This window comes from Tachyglossus aculeatus, chromosome 3 (genome assembly GCF_015852505.1).
Source record: "Tachyglossus aculeatus isolate mTacAcu1 chromosome 3, mTacAcu1.pri, whole genome shotgun sequence".
Classification (NCBI taxonomy): Eukaryota; Metazoa; Chordata; class Mammalia; order Monotremata; family Tachyglossidae; genus Tachyglossus; species Tachyglossus aculeatus.
In genome coordinates, this window is record NC_052068.1 from 88,477,882 (window position 1) to 88,498,938 (window position 21,057).

The 21,057-nt window shown below is 40.6% G+C and overlaps 1 protein-coding gene across 4 annotated transcripts in view; it reads left to right on the forward strand.

Annotated features, from left to right (window-relative positions):
- Positions 1-21,057, forward strand: part of SMAD2 (SMAD family member 2) — a 79,847-nt gene that overhangs the window by 34,915 nt on the left and 23,875 nt on the right. For 3 of the 4 annotated variants that reach the window (XM_038743567.1, XM_038743566.1, XM_038743569.1), the window contains 3 exons: positions 17,897-17,986; positions 19,147-19,340; positions 20,459-20,593. In XM_038743567.1, the coding sequence (XP_038599495.1) occupies positions 17,897-17,986; positions 19,147-19,340; positions 20,459-20,593 (419 nt within the window). The remainder of the gene's footprint in view (positions 1-17,896; positions 17,987-19,146; positions 19,341-20,458; positions 20,594-21,057) is intronic. The other variant, XM_038743570.1, reaches the window with a different exon arrangement.

The window sequence follows — 21,057 nt, forward strand, 5'->3', positions numbered from 1 at the left end:
TTTAAGTTGTACTAGTATGTACACTGAACAGCTTTCCTCCATTTATAGCCTGTTCATACTGTCTGTACACCTTGATTCTTCTTAACATTTCTCTGCCCTTCATCTAGTGTGTATTCTGAACTTTAAAAAAAAAAAGTAGCTGAGCAACTGTTAACTTCTTAGTAGCCACCTGATTTAGTTACAACATTTTGAGGATTAGACTAGGCTTGTTTTGGCAAGGAACGTATTTGCTGACTCTGTTGTAGTATACTCTCCTGAGCGCTAAGTACAGTACTCTCTGCTGTTTATTATTAGCATTGAATGTATCATCATCAATCATATTTATTGAACACTTACTGTGTGCAGAGCACTGTACTAAGCGCTTGGGAAGTACAAGTTGGCAACATATAGAGACAGTCCCTACCCAACAGTGGGCAACTAATTGGTTACTTCCACTCCTTAAAGTTGAAGTGGTTCCTGGTATTTAAAACACTTTGAGAAATCTGTATTCTCAAAAACACAAAGAGAATTACTGCCTACTCTCCATGGGCAGTTACGTTTACTTTGATAACCCAATTCTCGTTTTTCCGCTTTCTCACAGAGGGCACTCAGTTGCAGTGCTGTAATTTCTGGTAAACAAGTGAACTTGCTGAACTCCCCGGCATTCTAGATCTTCTTAGCTCCCACCCTGCCACAGTTGGCTCCTGCACATTCTCCAACTCCTCTTCCCAAGGCTCAGTCCTTAGAGCTATGAGGACCCCAAGAGATTCCTTAGCCACCTGGTAGCAGTAGAAATCAAGAGTTCAGTTAGACCTGAAAACATTTCTTTTTGGAAGGCAGTGCTGCCTGGTGAACTGGGCAGTAGGCCGGGAAGGAGACGAGTTAATCAGTGATATATACTGCATGCAGAACACAGTACTAAGTGCTTGGGAGTGTACAGTACAATAGAATCGGTAGACACGCTCCCTGCCAACAAGGAGCTTATAATAATAATAATGATGGCATTTATTAAGCGCTTACTATGTGCGAAGCACTGTTCTAAGTGCTGGGGAGGTTGCAAGGTGATCAGGTTTTCCCACGGGGGGCTCACAGTCTTCCTCCCCATTTTCCAGATGAGGGAACTGAGGCCCAGAGAAGTGAAGTGACTTGCCCAAAGTCACACAGCTGACAATTGGCAGAGCCAGGATTTGAACCCATGACCTCTGACTCCAAAGCCCGGGCTCTTTCCACTGAGCCACGCTTTTGTACTGCGGACTCTCTGCCATGGGTCCTTTAAACCTCTCAGTATCTTTCCCCATCAGTAAACTCTGGGTAAGTATTACCCTACCTAAAGGGATGTGGAATTAAAATGACATTTGAAAGCTCTTTGTTAGGTACTGTGGTGTGTAAATCCTATTATTTTTTTTCAAAGGATAGTCTTAAGTTGCTTGGCAACATTACTAGTACAATGCTTCTTTTACTGCATTGGTAGGTTGATGATTTCCTAATTGGTGAATACATAACATTATTTTAAAATTCCTTCCCCATTCTGGGGCTGGAAGTTAAGAAATGAACTCTTTCCTTATGTAAATAACCCTGTTCCCTTGTTACTCTGCTTCCTAAATTACCTGTAAATGCCAGGAGCTCTGTCAAAAATGTGTGCTATTTTTGGATAGGCTGTTAATGAACTCCACTCCCTCACTCCTTCCCTGTCTTTCCCATCCCTGTAGACAATACCACTATCTTTCCTGTTTCTTTTATAGTTTCTCAGGTTTTTATCCTGTTAAAAATTTTGATAGTGTATTTATAAAACGATTATATGATGTAACCAGTAGGGGGTCAATGTCTAATAATTTCTAAGTCCTCAAGGGACTTTTATTTTTAGAATGAACGCTTACTGTTTAGGTTTGCTTTTTTAAAGCAGCTTTTGAGATTTCATTAATTTTGTGAAGTGTTGCAAATAAAAAAAAAACAGTTGATTCCTGTAGACTCCACTGCATTTGTCCTCTAGAGGACTGTTGTTAATGGTATTTGTCAAGTGCTTACTATGTGCCAGGCACATAGTAGATTCCTATAGACTCCGCTGCATTTGTCCTCTTGAGGACTGTTGTTAATGGTATTTGTTAAGCGCTTACTAGGTGCCAGGCACTGTACTAAGCGCTGAGATAGATACAAGATAATCAGGTTGGACACAGTCCCTGTCCCACATGGGGCTCACAGTCTTAATCCCCAATTGAGACATGAGGGAACTGAGTCACAGAAAGGTAAAATGAAGTGACTTTCCCAAGGTCACACAGCAGATAAGTGGTGGAACCAGGATGGAACCCAGGTCCTTCTGACTTGTTCTGAGGCCTAAGAACAGCCAACTGGAACTTCTGGGCATTGTACCTTTACTCTTCCTGGGGGTCTATGTTAAGCACGTGATATTCACCCCTTGGCACTTAACAAACGCATACTTATGCTATATATCTGTAATTTATTTCAATGTCTCCCCCTCTAGGCTGTAAGCTCCTTGTGGAGAGGGATCATGTCTACCAACTCTATTGTATTGTACTTTCCCAAGTGCCTAGTACAGTGCTTTTCCCATAGCACTTCCTTTGATTTCTCTCCTGTGTAGGTTATTTGGATCAGTAGTCCGTGGAGTAACCTGGCAAGTAAATTCTGGGGCACTGAGGGTTCAGCATAAGCTCTTTGAGCACAGAGCTGCCACTGTGCCACAGCTTTTGCCTCATCAACACTTGATGGGGTGGGCTAAAGCTGGCCCAGAATTCTGGTCCAAGGAAGATGGTTTTGAAAAATGCTGTCAAATTCAGTCAACATCATCCATGGCATTTATTCAGTGCTTACTGTGTGCAGAGCACAGTACTAAGCAGTTGGGAGAATACAACACCTTAGAAATAATCTTTAAGATCATAAGCTGTATTATCAGGGTAGAAACTGCACTTAAATCGAGAGAGCTTCAAGGAATAATGCCTTTTACTGTCATTGATGTGTGGGTGATCTGTGGCAAAATTCAGACTTAAAGGATGTCTTCGACACCATTGTTGCTTCAGTTTCTGTCCTTATAGCTAGAAAATCTGACAATTTTATTGCAGGAAAATGTCATGGCATTTTGGCAAACTCCAAAGAAAAGTGGTTTGGTTTTGGAAGTTCTCGAAGACCTACTCCTAGCCAGCTGTCCCATCAGGTACTTTTTAGAATGACCCTTGCCTTTCAATCAGTCGTATTTATTGAGCGCTTACTGGGTGCAGAACACTGTACTAAGCGCTTGGGAAGTGCAAGTTGGCAGCATATAGAGACAGTCCCTACCCAACAGTGGGCTCACAGTCAGGGTGATTTCATATTCTCATTAGTTAGCTAATGGAATACTCTTCAGAGGTGGTCAAGAGCATCTGGCCATACCTCATATGCACTTATCATCCTTCAATACTCCGAATGAGATTTGAAAGGAATTCTATAGATGACTCAGCCACCGTATATCTGAGAAGTTCTTAGCTAATCAAGACAGGAACGTGTCTTCCAACTTCGTTATATTGTATTCTCCCATGTACTTAATACAGTGCTCTGCACAAGTAAGCACTCAGTAAATACCATTGATTGGTTCTGTTCTAAAAGTACAGTAGGGAGGGAAATTCTTCATCTTGGTTTGTTTTAGATGGCTTCGTGTGTAACTTAGAACATTTAATATTTATAAGAAGGTTCAAACGGATAGCCTATTCTGGATAATGGCCCATAACAGGAAGTCCGCTGTGTACAGAATCAGTCTCAGGCCAATTATTATTCGTAATATCCACTGACCAATATGATGCAGCTTTGGCCTAGTTTTTTTTTTTTAACTTAAAATGGCTGAATTGATTATTTTGTCATAAATTGCTACTCCCTAATCTTTAATTCTTGTTCAGTTATTATTTCAACTCTGCCTCATTAGTTGACTATAATCATTGATTTAGATATTTGAATATAATAGAGCACTTAATTTTGGACATTTCAAATACTAGAGATGAAAACTGCACACAGTGTTACTAGGCAAATATGAAAAATTACCTCAACTTTTTAAAATTACAGGGTAAACATTGGGTTGAAGACAATAGTTTGGAGTTAGTGTTTGGTACTGTATTCTGCACAAAGTGCTCAGTAAATTGATTGAGTTTGCAGAAAGGAAGCTTTTGAGAAAGGGTTGGATGCATTTTGAATGTTATTTTATAAGATAATGATTCAGAGAGCAGAATGTTGCAGACTGGCCTCTGTATCATTGATTTTAAAAATAAAATAAAATCAGTATCATTCTAATAGGTAAGAGGGTGTAAACACATGACAGGGTTAACATGGAGTTGTTAATCTTCTACAACAGAATGAGGGCACCCATTGAGGGTAAAAGGTAAGTTCAGAAATGGCTTAGACTTCTCACAACTGGGAATTTGTCTCCCTAGGAAACGTTTGTTCAGAATACCCAAATCCTTCTAAAAACTTCTGGAAATCTAATATGGATGTCTCTTTCTCATTAGAGCAGAAATCTCGATGTTGATAATGGACGCTGTCAGCGATGAGGCAGAGGGAAAGGTTATGGATTTTAAATAACATAACCTTGAGGGTAACCACCACACTGTTCTGAGTTGTTGACTGTGTTGGAGAATTATGAACTGGATTGACCAGTGGAATGATCTCTTCAATGACAAGTCACATATTTTTATGTATCTAGTTGGAATTTTATGAAATCCTGTTTAGTTTTAAAAATCTTGAATTTGCCTTTAGAGTTTTGAAGGAGGAAAGCTCCTTAAAGCCAAGGCTGATCATTAGAATTAGATAGGGAAAGTTATCACCTGGTTTGATCTGCTTATGCACATTAGGCTGTAGAAGCTTATTCACCTGGAATTAAAAACCTATTTAAAGTTATTGCCTGCCAAGAAAAAAAAAATTAAGTTCACTTTGTTAGGTACTTCTGTAGGTTTTCACCTCCCATATTATCTGGGACTCATTCATTCAGTCTTACTTATTGAGCACTTACTGTATGCAAAGCACCATACTAAGTGCTTGGGAGAGTTCAGTATAACAGTAAACAGGCATATTCCTCAGAAATATGGGTCAGATACATATGTATCTATAAATGTTACATGATGTTCTGAGTTAGTACTTTTACATGGTGAGTAGAGGTTAAAATAGATTGCAACCAGCTGCATAACATGACTTTGAAAATCCCAAATTGATCTTCAGTTAGAATTTTAATTGGCTTATTTAGTTAAAATTAAACTTTGTAAATATTTGTATTTACATACAACACTTAAAAATATTGTAAATGTCACAGCAGCCCTAAATGTAACTGTCAGAGACTGAAAAGACTGCACTGAAACAGTAATGCCTTTTGGAAGGATTCTTATGGCAAGTCAGTTATTAAAGTTTATGGCCCTATTGTTGAACAGGTCCAGTAGCTTTATTCTTAGAAAATATGGAATCCTGAAAATTTGAATTATCTGAGGTCAGAGTTTATTTGTACTACAATAGTCTTGCTTAGAAGAAAAGTGCAACGTCTCTCAAAGGAAAGGAAAGTAGGGTCACCTGGGTATAAATTTTTGGACACAGTTGATGAGCCAGAATTCTGCCAGCTGTAACGGAGCATTAATTGGGAATTTTGGCTGTTTGACACCACCTTTCTCTGTACTTTCTTTCTCATTGTTTTTCTTGAGCTCTCTCCCACTGTGTGCAAGCTGCTGAGTGAAAAACACAGTTTCTGCCTCTAGCATTTTGAAGTGCTGTGACACTTGATATATGGTGTGTAAAGCTCATTTCAAAACATAGCAAGAAACCAACAAAACTTGAAGAAAGTCCCTACAACTCTACATTCCTCTTGGGGGGTGGAAGGCTGAACAAATATTGATTGAAAGAATGAAGGTAACATTTCCAGCAAGGTATTAATGATATAGGAGGACTAAATTTGTTCCCTAGAGAAGCTGGAAGGAAGAAGAGGGTTGGGGTAGGTTGAAAGGAGTAAGCTGAGTCTAACTATCAGCATGAACAGAAAAGTGTTGCTAGAGAGAAGGAAAATCTGCCAAGTTTGGAAATATATATTTTGCTGAAGTCTTGCTGTATTATTTTAGTATGAAATACTGCCTGGGGGAAGGAAGAACTACCCTTACTTTCCAAGAAATATGATTGCTTGAGGATCAAAGTTATTAAAAGCTCTGGGATTTCACTTGAATATCTTGCTTTCCTTCTTGAGGTCTGGGTTAACCAACGATCTGTGGCTAGAATTCCATGTTTCCTAATTCACAAGTTGCAGCTTGTAGGCTTAAAATCAAATCCTATACAGACAGCTCCTTAAAAAGGACCAGACACTTCCGTGGACTCATCATGGAGAGATACTTCAGTGCTGTCCAATGGGCAACAGGATATGTGGGTGATCAAAGGGCATTAAGGCACAGTAGTAGTGAGAGTGGGGTATTTTGTACAAGGCATCTTAATTTTAGCATTTAGTAGAGGCAGAGCTATGGAAAAAATTGCTCCAAGCATAAGTAATGATGTAGGAAAAGATGTAACACAGGGTAGGAAAGAGGAAAATGGAAAATGAATGGATTTTCCTCAAATAGTCCAAGAACTAGCAAGTAAGCAAATTTTCCCAGGGCTTAATGTGACACGATATATTGTGTGTAAAGCTCGTGTCAAAACACAGCAAGAAAACAACAAAACTTAAGTTTTAAGATACTTAAGAAAGTACCTACCACTCTACATTCTTCTTGGGGGGTGGTATCTAAAAAGGCGACAGAATGATTACTGTAGACTCCCCACCCCCAAATTTTCCCAATTTAGTACTCTTTCTTGGGAGGGTGGGAGTGGAGTAGGCGGAAAAGCTTTAATCCTCCAGAAAATATGTAACCAGGTTAGTGAGGGTTTCCAGTTTAAATTTATTTTATTCCTGTCCTAGGCTTTTAAAGCATACTGTACATCTAAAATTTATCAAGACTACTAGGGAGACAATTAGAAATTTTCATCATAAGTTGTGCTCTCTCCCAACCACTTAGTATAGTGTTCTGCACTTAGTTGGCACTCAATAGATAACATTGTTGGAAGTTGTCTTATTTTGGTCAAAAGGGAAGAGTGGATTGAACAATAGGTTTTTCCATAGTAACTTGTTTCCTGAGCAAATCAAAAATTCTCCCTCTTTGTCTTGGCCTTCCTACTCCTGATCATGATTTTCTTATGGAGAAAGGAAGTTCAGTTTCTTGGAAAAGTGGACAAAAAAAAATCGCAGCATTGTTTCAGTATGTCCAGTCAGCCCTTTCCAGTTATCTGAGTCAGAAATGAACAAAAGGACAAATGGTGTAACTAGAACACTTGAAGGGCTTAATTCATTTTCTAATTTGTTTAACTGCGTACTGGATACAATTGTTCCTAGTATCCAGTTTGAAGAGTAATTCCTTCAGCATGTCTAATGCCCAAGACTCCTTTTTTTATAATGGTATTTAAGCACTTACTGTGTACTGAGCCCTGGGGTAGATGCAAGCTACTCAGGTTGGTTACAGTCCATGGCCCACGTGGGGTTCAGTCTTAATCCCAATTTTACAGATGAGGTGAATGAGGCACAGAGAAGTTAAACAACTTGCCCAAGGTCACATGGCAGACAAGGGATCCCAGAATTAAAACCCAGGTCCTTTTTGACTCTCGGGTGTTTTTGACTCCCATGCCCTATCCATTAGGCCACACTGCTTCTCAATCCTTTGTCTTACTCTTTTGTACTTCTGCTTGTGTTCTTACAGATGCACTTGATTTGGGGAAGGAGGAGCATGAACGCTGCCTCCTGATTTTGAAAGCAGTTACTAAAGCAGTGCACTAAGTAGTTTTGTGAAGGTCTGAAAGGATTGATGCTCTTCCAAAATGTTTAGTTCCATGGGGTATCTTCAGAGATTAAGAGAATAGTTTGGGGTTTGTAAATTAATCCCAGGTCATTGAAAAGAATTCTGGAGCTTTTGGGTTAGGATGCACTGAGGGTTACATAAAAGTGCCAGGTGTGAAACAATAACTCAGCCTTCACAACATTGCTGAAACGTGCCCTTTCCTCTCCATCCAAACTGCTGCCATGTTAGTCCAAGCATTTATCCTATCTCTTCTTAATTATTTCGTCATCCTCCTTCCTGACCTCCCTGCCTCCTGTCTCTCCGCTCTTCAATCCATACTTCAGTCTGCTGCCCAGATCATTTTTCTACAGAACCGTTCATTGCATCTTTCTCTACGCCGCAAGAACCTCTTGTGGTTGCACATCCACATCAAACAAACTCCTTACCATAGGCTTTAAGACACTCAATCACCTTACCCCCCCCAATTTCCTACTGCAGTTCAGCCCTCACACTTCGCTCCTCTAATGCCATCCTAACTCACTATACCATGATCTCAACTATCTCACCACTGACCCCTCGCCCACATTCTGCTTCTGGCCTGGAGCTCCCTCCCTCTTCATGTTCGCCAGACGTTCACTCTCCCCACCTTCAAAGCCTTATTAGAAGCACATCTACAAGATGCCTTCCCTATCTAAGCCCTTATTTCCTCTTCTCCCACTCCTTTCTGCATCACCTTTGCACTTGGATTTTCACCCTTTGTTCACCCCTCTCCACAGCACTTATGTAACATCTGTAATTATAGTAATGTCTGTCTTCCTCTGTAAACTGTAAACTCGTGTGGGCAGGGAATGAGTATTGTACTCTCCCAAGTGCTTAGGATAGTGCTCTCCACGCAGTAAACTACTTAATAGATGTGGCTGAGTGATTATCAGGAACTTCAAGAAGTCAATAGAGTACTCTGCCGAGTAAGAGAGTTATCCTCTGCTTTGATGAGGACTCTGCTGTTGGCAGGACTGCTTCCGTGAGTGTGAATCTCTTTGAGTGAGAATCTCTTTGACACTCACAGGCTGTGCCCATGAAAATGTAGAAGTGTACCTTTTCTGCCCTCCTGCCGCTTGGGGTGGGTATTGTCCAGAAATCAGTGGATAAAGGGGAAAGGTATTTCCTCCTGAGTATTGTCATTATGGGCAGAAAACGCGTGTACCAACACTTATATTGTACTCTCCCAAGCGCTTAGTGTACAGTGTTCAAATGGGATTGATGGATCAAATAAACTTTTGGCAATTGAATGCAAATTGAGATGGCTGGACAAACAGCAGGTGACCTCGGGAAGATTCTGCTGACCAAGCCAGACCCAGTTCTTTTATCAATGCACCTTATCCCTCCTAGAGTCATTGTACCCATCCCTGGTCCTCAGGAATGGCTCTTCTGGTCTGCACAATGCAGAAGAGGCATTGAATTGAATAATTTAAATTTCCTGTGAAATGGGTTGCCAGTCATTCAGAATCGGTTGGGGACTACTTCAGTTTTCCAAAGGGTAAGAGGGCCCCTGCCAAATAAGCCTCCCAGGCTTGCTGTGACAATCTCAAAGCTTGGAGGCTTCTCTAGTCTAGAGGCCTAAGGAACTTGCACCCAGCTAGGCATGCCTTTTTTTTTTTTGGATGGCATTTATTAAGTGCTTACTATGTGCAAAGCACTGTTCTAAGCGCTGGGGAAGTTACAAGGTGATCAGGTTGCCCCACAGGGGGCTCACAGTCTTCATCCCCATTTTACAGATGAGGGAACTGAGGCACAGAGAAGTTAAGTGACTTGCCCAAAGTCACACAGCTGACAATTGGTGGAGCCGGGATTTGAACCCATGACCTCTGACTCCAAAGCCTGGGCTCTTTTCCACTGAGCCATGCTGCTTTCCTTCCTAGCTACTGGAGCTGAGCAGTCCCCTCTTTTCCCCCTCCTCCTCTCTTGAGAACTCCATTCTCTCCTCAGTGATAAAGGTAAGTGAAACTATGCTATCTTGAACTAAGTTGGCTAAATATCTTCAGGGAACCTAAGTTCAGAACACTAACTCCAGTGAGTACAGAACGTCAGGTTACCATGTAGTAGAAACTGGCTACTTAGCTGCTAGTATTTTAAGGATTGGTATACTTTTCCAAAGCACTCATCCTAGGCTAGTATTAATCCAGTCTATCAATCACATTTATTGAGGACTTGTATGTAACATTGAACTAAGCACTTGGGAGAGTACATATAACAGTTGATAGGTACATTCCCTTCCACAGGGAGCCTGCAGTCTAGAGTATTAAGGAAAATATTCTCCTGGAGGAAAGTGAATTTGTTCCTGATACTGCTGTCCCAGGTTCAGTGGCATAATAATAATAATAATATTTAAGTGCTGTATTGACAAGGCATTGTTTATAACAGTTGAGCCAATCCCGATACTACTGGTACCTAGTCCTTGAAAATGTGCTTGTATTGTTTTGTTTTGTTGTTTGTCTCCCCCCTTCTAGACTGTGAGCCCGTTGTTGGGTAGGGACCGTCTCTATGTTGCCGATTTGTACTTCCCAAGCTCTTAGTACAGTGTTCTGCACACAGTAAGCGCCAATAAATACGATTGAATGAATGAATGATTGAATGAATGAAATTGTGAAGTAGGTTTTCCTGTAGGTGAACAGGATGCAACTCACCTGGCAGTCTTAACAGTATCACAGATATTTCTCCCAAGAGTTCCTCAACTCTAAATTATACAGAAACCACGTTTTAGACTGGTTGTAGTCTTAAGTGGTCCAATCTCAGATTTTCACCTAGATTTGGTATTCCTGTCTAACTTAATTTCTAGGGGAAAATTAGAACCCATGTCTCTTCTTTGTTCTATGCTTTTTCCTCTCAGGCCTGAGGTTTTCAACTAATCAGCTGTGGTAAAATGGTGTCATTAGGCAGCCACTCAGGTCTGTTAAGTGCAGGCCCGGAACATTTTTCATTCAGAAAAACATCAAAAATAGGAGTCTGTGAGTTGCTTTCCTTTCCCCAGCAGCCTTGAAAGATGAGGGAGGGAATTTGCCCAATGCCTGCTTCTTTCGCCTTTAGTTGTGTCATGGAACAAAGCAGGTAAGGTGACAAACACTATCACAATTTTATATTGGGGAAAAAACCCGAGCCAGTGGCAAATTATTTGAACATGTGCACTTGAGCCAATATGTAGTAAATTAGCACTTGAAACCTGTGATAGTTCCTTGGCAAGAGGTATCTAAGCTTGTTATGGAACAAATTCCGGATTCTAGTGCAAAAATGGGAGGATTTTCTGTTACACTCCCACCCCCTTTCCTAAGGTGGTAATTTAAATCTCCAGGCCATGAAGACGAAGGGAATCAGAAGTGGTGTGACCTTGTGGAAAGATCAGGGGCCTGGGAGTCTGAGGAACTTGGTTCCTAATCCTGGCTCCCCTACTTGTCTGCTGTGTGGCCTTCGGCAAGTTACTTCACTTCTCTGTGCTTGTTACCTCATCAGGAAAAGGGGGATTGAGACTGAGAGTCCCATGTTGGGAACAAGGAGGGACTGTGTCCAAGCTGTTTATCTTGTGTCTACCCTAGTGCTTAGTATAGTGCCCAGCACGATAGAAAGTGTTTAACAAGTACCACAAAAAAGTGAGGGAAGGGGTAGGAATGATTTAATAGGAAGAGGTGGTTAATTGGTAGACTGAAGGCTACTTCACCTTAATGAAGTGAAATGCCTCTTCACTTAGTGGATGGCAACTTATCACAAGAGATTTTACAGGTAGGTATCAAGTTCAAGAAGGGTTGTTTTGGATGAATTCACTGAGTTCGTGGATAATACGTCCATGAAAAGTCCCAAGAAAAGCTGAGGATCCTGAAACAGGTGGCTTTCACTATTCTCCATAGCAGCTTTTAGTGCCACTATTGAAGGCAGAGTAGTAGGCTACATGGATGATGAATAAATGTGTCATTATGGGTATGCGTTCATTTTTATGCTGGGAGAAGAGTTGTGATTAGGTACAGGTGGACTGACGGTACATCTGGATTTAGCCGGCACAGTTCTGGACTTTGTAGACCATCCTGGGCAATTTAATTGAAAAATTTTACTGGCAGCATGATTGTTCCAGTTAAATTGAGCTGATACTCCCACCTCTTGCTCACTTTCAATGCTTGGACTTCCATTTCAGGACAAAAGCAGGTTCGGTAGGTGCTAAACTTGGATCCCCTAGCATTCTGGAAATTGTAATTCAGATATTCCCAAATGTGGAAGAGTTAACTCCATCATTTCCTCCCCCATCTGGTGCTCAGAAGGAAGGGGAAGGTAGTGCATGTTGGAATAGTGTCTGATGTTCCGGTCTTCAATAGAATTATGTCTAGCCCAGATAGGAGCAAAGGGAAAATTGATACTCTAAGTGAAAAGCCTGGAAAAAAGTCCCCGTGACAATCTGGAGGAAAGGGGAGGGGATGAGGGCTCGTTCTGGGGTCTTGCTGGGGGTGTCCTATGCTGCATCTGGATCTGTGGTGATGTTCCCATAGTACCACCCGCACCCGTACTGGTAGAGGTGTGGGGAAGAAGAGGAGAGGAGGATTGCGGGCGTAGGCAGGCCCAGGATGACAGGTTAGGTCTAGCACCAGGCTGAACATGAGAAGTGACAATCAGGCTGAGCCCCGAGGCTGGTCTGCCATCTTTGGGCAAGGGAAAAGAACACATTGAGGCTTCGGAAACCTTTTCTGTGAACTCCCTGACTCTAAACACTAATGGTTTTTTTAAAATCCATATAATCCTGAGTTTGTATGGCTTGGAATTACAGTAAAACCTGATTCTGCATGTGCTTCAGGCTTGTCCGTTCCTTGTTCCTCCTTTCTCTCTTTCCTCCGTTCTCTCAGTTGAAAGTTTCCCTTTCAGCCCCCCTCTTCTCTCTACCTCCCATGTACTTCCTCTAGTGCTTTTTCTCCTACCATTGTCAGCAGCTCAGCAAACACAACCAGAAACCACTTTAGATAAATCTGCACTAAGATAGTCAGGGCCAAGATAAATGAGGAGGCATTTGAAGTGAAACTGCCCATTTGGGAGATTGTCTAAACTTTATTTTTAGTCAGAGGTTGTTTCTGAAACTTTTATCAGGGATCCCTGATTGAATATTTGTTTGCAAGTTGATCTCACAAATTCCTTTACAGTGACTGGTTTTCTCTCAGCCGGAACAGATTAGAGCCATGGCATCGTCCCAAATATTTCACCATCAGAACTGAAAATTACTCTTGATTAAAAAGGACCTGTCACCATGGCGAGACACGTTTCACATTTACGTTATTCCCTGGAATACGTAAATTGATCATCCTTGGATTGTGATCCACCTTGCATATAAGTGATAATGTGTAGAAATTATAAAAGTAAAAGTGTTAGCAAGAATGGGTGTAGAAAATCTTACTACCTTAAACAGTTTATTTCTTGAGTGAACTAGGTGGCTGGCTCGTCTTCAAGACACATTTTTTAAATGGCATTTAAGTGCTTACTGTGTGCCAAACACTGTTCTAAGTGCTGCGTAGTAAGCGCTTAACAAATACCATCATTATTATTACAAATTAATTATGTCAGACACAGACCCTGTCTCACATGGGACTCACAGTCTGTCAGAGGGAGAACAGAGCACTGAGAACAGTGCTTTGCACAGAGAAGGTGCTTAACAAATGCCATTATTATTATTATATTCAATCCCCATTTTACAGCTGAGGAAGTTAGAGGCACCAGAAAACAAAGCGACTTGGCCAAGATCACACAGCAAGCAGTTTGCGAGCAACTGGCAGAGCTGGGATTCAGTAGGCGAAGAGTGAAAGTTAACCTAACAATGTGCCACACTGGCCAGAGTCTACTTGACATGAGGATTTGGTATATCTTAGTGCTATATATGGAAACAATTGGTGAGATACTTCTATAGAGGAAAATTTCTAAGCACAATTGCTATCCCTTGGCTTCTTTCAGCAAGGTGCAGTTTCTATTTGCCTGTATATAGCCCCCCAAAAGCAAGCAGTTTTTGATGTCCAGTAAGACACTTTTTTTGTTCTATATTGTTATCAACAAAAATTGCAGTTAACTGAATTGCTTCTATTGTGCAGAGGTACAAAATCAGCAGCTGGGGAGAATAGGGTAGTAATAGTTATGGTATTTGTGAAGCACTTCCTATGTGCCAAGTACTGTCATAAGCACTGGGGCAGGTACAAGTTAATCAGGTTGGATGCATTCCCTGTCTCTTGTGGGGCTCACGATCTAGAAGAGGGAGAATGGGTATTGAACACGCATTTGACAAATAAGGAAATTGAGGCACAGTGCTGTAGGTCTGTAAGGCCCCTCTAACCTGAAAGTTCTTTGTGGACAGGGAACAGGTTGACCAACTCTGTTATATTGTTCTCTCCCAAGCGCTTAGTACAGTGCTCTGTGCATAGTAAGTGCTCAATAAATGTGATTAGGTGGCTTGCCCAAGGTGACAGCTACCAAGTGGCAGAGCCGGGTTTAGAACTCAGGTCCTCTGACTCCTGGGCCTGCGCTTTTCTCACTAGACCATGCTGTTTCTTAGGAAGTAGGAACAGAAGGGAAAAAAGCAAGAATGGCTCAATCAGTGGTATTTATTGAGCAACTGCCATGTGTGGAGCCCTGTACTAAGTGCTTGGGAGAGTACACAACAAGCAGCATGGCCTAGTGGGTAGAGCATGGGCCTGAAAGTCAGAAGGGTCTGGGTTCTAATTCCGGCTCTGCCACTTGTAGGCTGTGTGACCTTGGGTAAGTCATTTAACTTTTCTATGCCTCAGTTACCTCATCTGTAAATTGGGAATTAAGACTGAGCCCCATGTGGTCACAGACTCTATCCAACCTGATTATCTTGCATCTTCCCTAATGCTTTTACAAGGCCTAGTACATAGTAAGCACTTAAGCACTTTAACAAATGCAGTTATTATTATTATTATTATTATTAATGGAGTTTGTAGACACTATCCCTACCCTAAAGGAGGACAAATCAGCAGAACATTTCCCTGTTTCCCTCAGAATTAGAAAAAGCCAGGCAAGCCTCTAAAACTCATCATATATTTAATAAGTATGAAAAATTTGATATTTTGAGAGCAGCTAAGACTTTGAACATTTCAGAGATATTTGGTGGGACAGCCTCAGACGGATTTCTGTAGCACTGACTGTAGAAAAGTTGAATTTGAAGTGACTGTCATCGTCTGATCTTGCCTCTACATAGGGGAAGTAGTGTTGCTTAGTGGAAGGAGCATAGGACCGGGAGTCAGGAGAACTGGGTTCTAGTTCCAGCTCAAATTTAATTTGCCTCCTGTGGAACCTTAAGTTCTCTGCATCTCTGTCTGTGAAATGGGGATAAAATGCATGTTCTCTCTCCCCCTTTAGACTGCAAGTGGTGTACCCTTTTTGGTCTCTCTTGGCAGCCGAGTCCAGTATTTTATCACTCTTATCCCCTAATCAAAATATCCATATTTATGTTCACCTGAAATCTTTTCTGCCTTAATTGAAGCCCTTCTGGACATTGGGAAAGTAGACAGTGTTCCCCAAAACCAGTTGTTCATTCAGTGATTCAGTCATATCTGTAAGTGCTTATTGTGCAGAGCACTGTACTTAAGTGCTTGGGAAAGTACAATACAGCAATAAAGAGTGACAGTCCCTGCCCACAATGAGCTCACAGTCTAGGGAGGGGGGACAGGCATCAATACAAATGAAAATGAACAGTCATCAATATAAATAAAATTAATGATATATATGTAAGTGCTGTTGGGGTTGGAGGGGGAGAGCAAAGAAAGTGAGTCAGGGTGATGGAGAAGGTAGTGGAGATGAGGAAAAGTGGGGCTTAGTCTGGGAGGGACTAGTGGAGATGTCCCTTCAATATGGCTTTGAGGGGGGGAGAGTAATTGTCTGGAGGATTTGAGGAGGGAGGGCATTCCAGGCCAGAGATAAGACTGGGCCACGGGTGAGTGGTGAGACAGGTGAGATTGAGACAGTGAGAAGGTTAGCACCGAAGGAGCGAAGTGTGTGGGCTTGGTTGTAGAAGGCAAGAAGCAAGGTGAGGTAGGAGGGGGCGAGGATGGAATGCTTTAAAGCCAATGGTGAGTTTTTTTTTATATGGAGTGGGTAGGCAAGCACTGGAAATTTTTGAGGAGAGGGGTGACCTGTCCTGAACGTTTCTGTAGAAAGAATTGGGGCAACGAAGTATAGACTGGAGTGGGGAAAGACAGGAGGTTGGGAGGTCAGCAAGGAGGATGATGCAGTACTTTAGGCAGGATAGGATGAGTGATTGTATTAAGTGGTAGCAGTTTGGATGGAGAGGAAAGGGCAGATTTTAGCGTTGTTGTGAAGGTGAGACTGACAGGATTTGGTTACGGATAGAATATGTAGGGTGAATGAGAGAGTGGAGTCAAGTATGATGCTGTTATGGGTTGTCACGCCCATATTCTGTTGTCTTCCAAGGCTAAACAATCTTAGTCCTGTTACCCATGTTCAAGACCTCTTTTCTACCTTTATAATCATTTTGGATTTCTGAACCATGTTGGTTTTTCCCATGATTGTTTTTCAAGACACTATATATGCTCTAAAAACGATTGCCGAGAACTATAGGTTTATTGCCTGGCTTAGTCTCCTGCCTGATATATCCCAGTACCGTGTTAATTTTTTTTAAAAAGTAATGACACTAGAGTTTGACTTACAGTCCTTTTCTGCAGTATATGTACTTACCTAGGCCTGTCTCCATTCTGAATTTTAAAAGTTTTTAATTCATGTATAATGGCTAATTGATACAAATGGGGGTGGGGTGTGTGTGTGTGTGTGTGTGTGTGTGTGTGTGTGTGTGTGTGTGTTGCCAGACAACTTTGTAAAGGTTGGAACTTTACTGTCTGGGAATGTCTGTGTGTGCATACAAAGCGGGGAGGGGGGAACTTAAGCTTCTCAATGTGTTTGCCAATTAGTCTCTTTCCAATAGTGCTTGTGTTTGATACAGGTGAAATCTAAAGACTGCATAATTTTATTGTTAACTGGGGGGGTGCTCTTTTCTTTTTCTTCGTAAATATTGTGGAATCAAAGATGGTTATATTCATAATGGACTTTCATCTTGCAGTGCAAAAGTATTGTTCTACCTATCTTAGCTATTTTTTGTTCTATTGGGTATTTAAAAGGCAATATTTTTTTAACTGGTTAAGTTTTCATCTCGATTAAACTTTCAATCTTTAGAACTTTACTCCCAAATTGTGTCCTATTGATGTCCAGATTGAATCCCAAATTTTTAACTGAAGAATAGAAAGAATATTTCTGTGGCTAAGTACAAATCCTTAAGAGAAATCTGAAGCGTAATTCATGATTGATTTTTAGATACTCCTATCTGTTGTCACCTTTAGAAGCCAAATGTCCATTTCCATAATTGTGTAACAGAAGTATTTTAAATGTGTATCTTGTTTGCCTTATCAGTTTTGTTTGGCTAAATCTAGGTAATATGAAAGAAGTGCTACTTGTTAAAACTATCAAATGGAATGGTTTTGAAAATAAATGTTAATTTTGGAAGCAGCTGCTTTTATGTCAGCTGGAGCACCAAAAATGTGATGCATATTAAGAAAAAAATTGATGATGGATGCTCTACTCTAAATTAGTTTGATGCAATTTAAGTTCAGAAATGTGCCTGTTAAGATTTCCCCAGCTAGAACCTGCTGCAAAATAATTCTTGCGTGATCACAAGACCAGTTCTGATGTTTGACTAGAAATCTTAAAACACTTTTAAACTTTTAAAAATTAGCTTGGGTTTTAAACATTTTTGTCCATAGCAAGATGGAGAAGGTTTTGCGTGTTTTAAGGGATGTGAGTTACGCTGACTTCATTAAACTAGAAAACCTTGGTGTTCCCATTTTTTAAACATGATCATAATTTACCTTGAGTCATATGTTCCATTGTACTGGTTTCCTTCATGTAGAAAATATACTCAAAAGCACCAAACAGCAGTAAGAATGATAAGAACTGTGTGTTTTCTGGGTGAAGGAAGCTTCCTGTACATTTTTCCATGTTTTGCATCATGGTATTTTGAATAACCATGCTTCCATGTTCACATCAATTTTTTGTTTTTTTCAATTTATGCACAGCACTTGCTCTGAAATATGGGGACTGAGTACACCAAATACGATAGATCAGTGGGATACTTCAGGCCTTTACAGCTTCTCTGAACAAACCAGGTGAATATTCTGCCCTCTGTCGCATCATAGAGATCTTGGGGGAAGGGGTGGCTTTGGAGAATCTCTAGTGGGATGCTTGAGTATAACTTGACTAGGATGTTTCCAATATGTGAAGCTAAGGCATATAGCATTTGAAATCAGCAGCTCGTTAGAGCTAGAAGTAAATTAAATGTTTCAGCTGATGTTTTGACCGATGACATTCCAGTTCTAAAAATCTCAATGCTGTCAATGCAAGCTTAGAGAATGGGAAAGTCAGTAAATGCAAGCTCTTTTCTATAGTTTAAGGTTAGGGTACCTGAAATTCTTTAGTAGGGTTAATCTGTAAGAATTTTTTTAATGCTGAGCTGTTACCCAGCCAGTTTCTCTAAATTTCTTGCTAATATCTAAGTCTTACCTTCCTATACTAATAGCACATAAAAATGATTTACATAATCCCCCACACAGCAGTTAATGTTAGGCAAACTAGTTTAATTTTTATTTTACTTTGTCTCCTTATTGACTTATTTGAGTATATCGATGTTTGTCTTTTCCCCATCTCATCACAATCATCCAACATCTGCATTTATGCATAAATTCATGCAGTCAGTCTTAAAACTAGCAAAACATTTTCAACTGGTAAGAAGCGACATTAGATTTGAAATACATTAGCATTTAAGAAAAGTCTCCCAATATAGTGTTTTTGCAGTTCACTTTCCATTTTTTTCGGCCCCCTTCATGATGCCCCCTGGGTGCAGAATGGATTACTGTCTAAGTTTCCTCCTGGGCAGTCTTATTTCTTACACATCTTCAAAAGGAAAGCATCCATAACATGTGCAGTCTTTTGCAGATAGAAATTCAGGGAAAGGGCTAAAAGTGATCTGTTATGTTAAATAATGACTTAATTTTTTTTAATCCAGCAAAAAAATCAATTGACATTGTCATCAAAATCATTTTATAAGACACACAATACTAACCCTTTTTTTTTTTACTTTTGAACTACAATTTAATTTAAGTATGACACTTTCTCTGCCTTGTTTCTTCTTGCAAAACCTGTCCTGTCAACTAAATTGCCAACACCATTCCTCTCCCCATACTCTTATTGCATGTATTCAGTCTACTGGGAGTAAACATGCTTTTCAATATGTTTCCCCTCTCCTCTCTTTCCCCTTGCCCCACAATAGGTCTCTTGATGGTCGACTGCAGGTATCTCACCGTAAAGGATTGCCACATGTTATCTACTGCCGTTTATGGCGCTGGCCAGATCTTCACAGTCATCATGAACTTAAGGCAATTGAAAACTGTGAATATGCTTTCAATCTTAAAAAGGATGAAGTATGTGTAAACCCTTACCACTATCAGAGAGTGGAAACTCCAGGTAAGAAGATTGCCAGTTGCCTTTTGACTCCATTGGAGACTGTAACACTGCAAATGCTTATCAGATTTGTTTGGATCAAATAGATTTGGTTCTCTGACAATACCACAGTTATATACTTGACATACCCCATGTTAAGGAAAACATGAGCTTAGATATGCCTACCCTGACTGTCGTTCCACGTATGCTTGTGAATTTCTTCCAACGTCGCATCATGCTCTATCTGGACACGTGCGTGTTAGGGGCAGTTTTCTAGTTCCTTAGAGGCTTTCTATCTGAAGTGCATAGAGAAACCACAATTACAGGAGAACTGACGGCACTTAAATTTGAAAACAATTAATGCTTCCTATGAGAAAAGAGGAGTCTTTAGCAAAACAAGAATAAAAAGGTAAATAATTTTCTTGGTGGACTTTTGGGTTATACAACGATTAGATTGTTCATTCATTCCATCGTATTTATTGAACATTTAGTATGTGCATAGCACTGTACTAAGCACTTGGCACAGTATAACATAACAATAGACAGACACATTCTCTACTCACAATGTGTGTTCCGTCTAGAGATTGTGCTTTAAAATCCAAATTGGTTTTCATCGATGGTGTTTCGCCATTGAAGGATAGACTGGCCTCAGTCCTGAGACTCCAGGGCAGAGAAATTGTGTGAAGAAATTGATAATTGTGCCTAATGGCTCATGTAGCACCACTCTCTCATTTTCTTGTCCCTCTCAGTCCGGTTCCCTCAGCGGGCACGGAATGCAATGGCATGTAAAGTATTTTTTTGGTGGTTTGTTTTTATTTGTATTTTATGTCAGCTGCAGGACTTACTTGAAGGTAGACTTACTTTTGTTGGGAGCTGATTTTACTTGAGTTGAGAAATGTGCCACATAAGGGTAGCCTAAAAGCCCTTCTTGCCATCAAGAATTACTCTTGTTAGAGTAATTTAGATTGGCCATTTTTTTATTAGAGCTCCTAATGAACTGTAAATTTCATGGTTGAGTTTGATAATGTTCAAGCTGCATTGCAAAAATAAGGTGACCAGATCTTTCATTTTGAAATGAAACTAGCTTTAAGATATTCCACTTTTCAGTACCTGCCATTAATCGAAACGTTCTTATTTTTCAGTTTTGCCTCCTGTGCTAGTGCCACGGCATACTGAGATCCTAACTGAGCTCCCCCCTCTGGATGACTATACTCATTCCATTCCTGAAAACACTAATTTTCCAGCAGGAATTGAACCACAGAGTAATTACATACCAGGTACTTATTGCTTTTATGATTTCTTGATGTCCTTGAAATTTGGATTGGTTTGAATTGGGAGGTCCTCGGATGCCCTCCCCCAAATCAAGTCAGTTGAAATGACTGATCAGTCCATCAGTGGTATTTATTGAGTGGTTACAGTGTGCAGAGCACTGTACTAAGCACTTGAGAGACTACAGAGTCAGCAGAATTAGCAGACAAGTTCCTTGCCCATAAAGAGCTTCCGACCTGTGTTTTTCTAGAAAAGAGCTCTAAGCAAGTGTTGTCGGAGAGGTAGTGACCTTGACTGGAAAAAGTGCTTCTTGTTTTTTGGTTCGGGTCATACGTAGTTGGTGACCTAGCACTCCCAGCTTGATTAATGAAATTAAAATCAATGACTAACTCTTCATTCTAGGAGGGTGTTTAATGTTTCATAACCTAGATACCGTTTTTCCTTGCAGTGACTCTAACCAAAATGCTGTAGT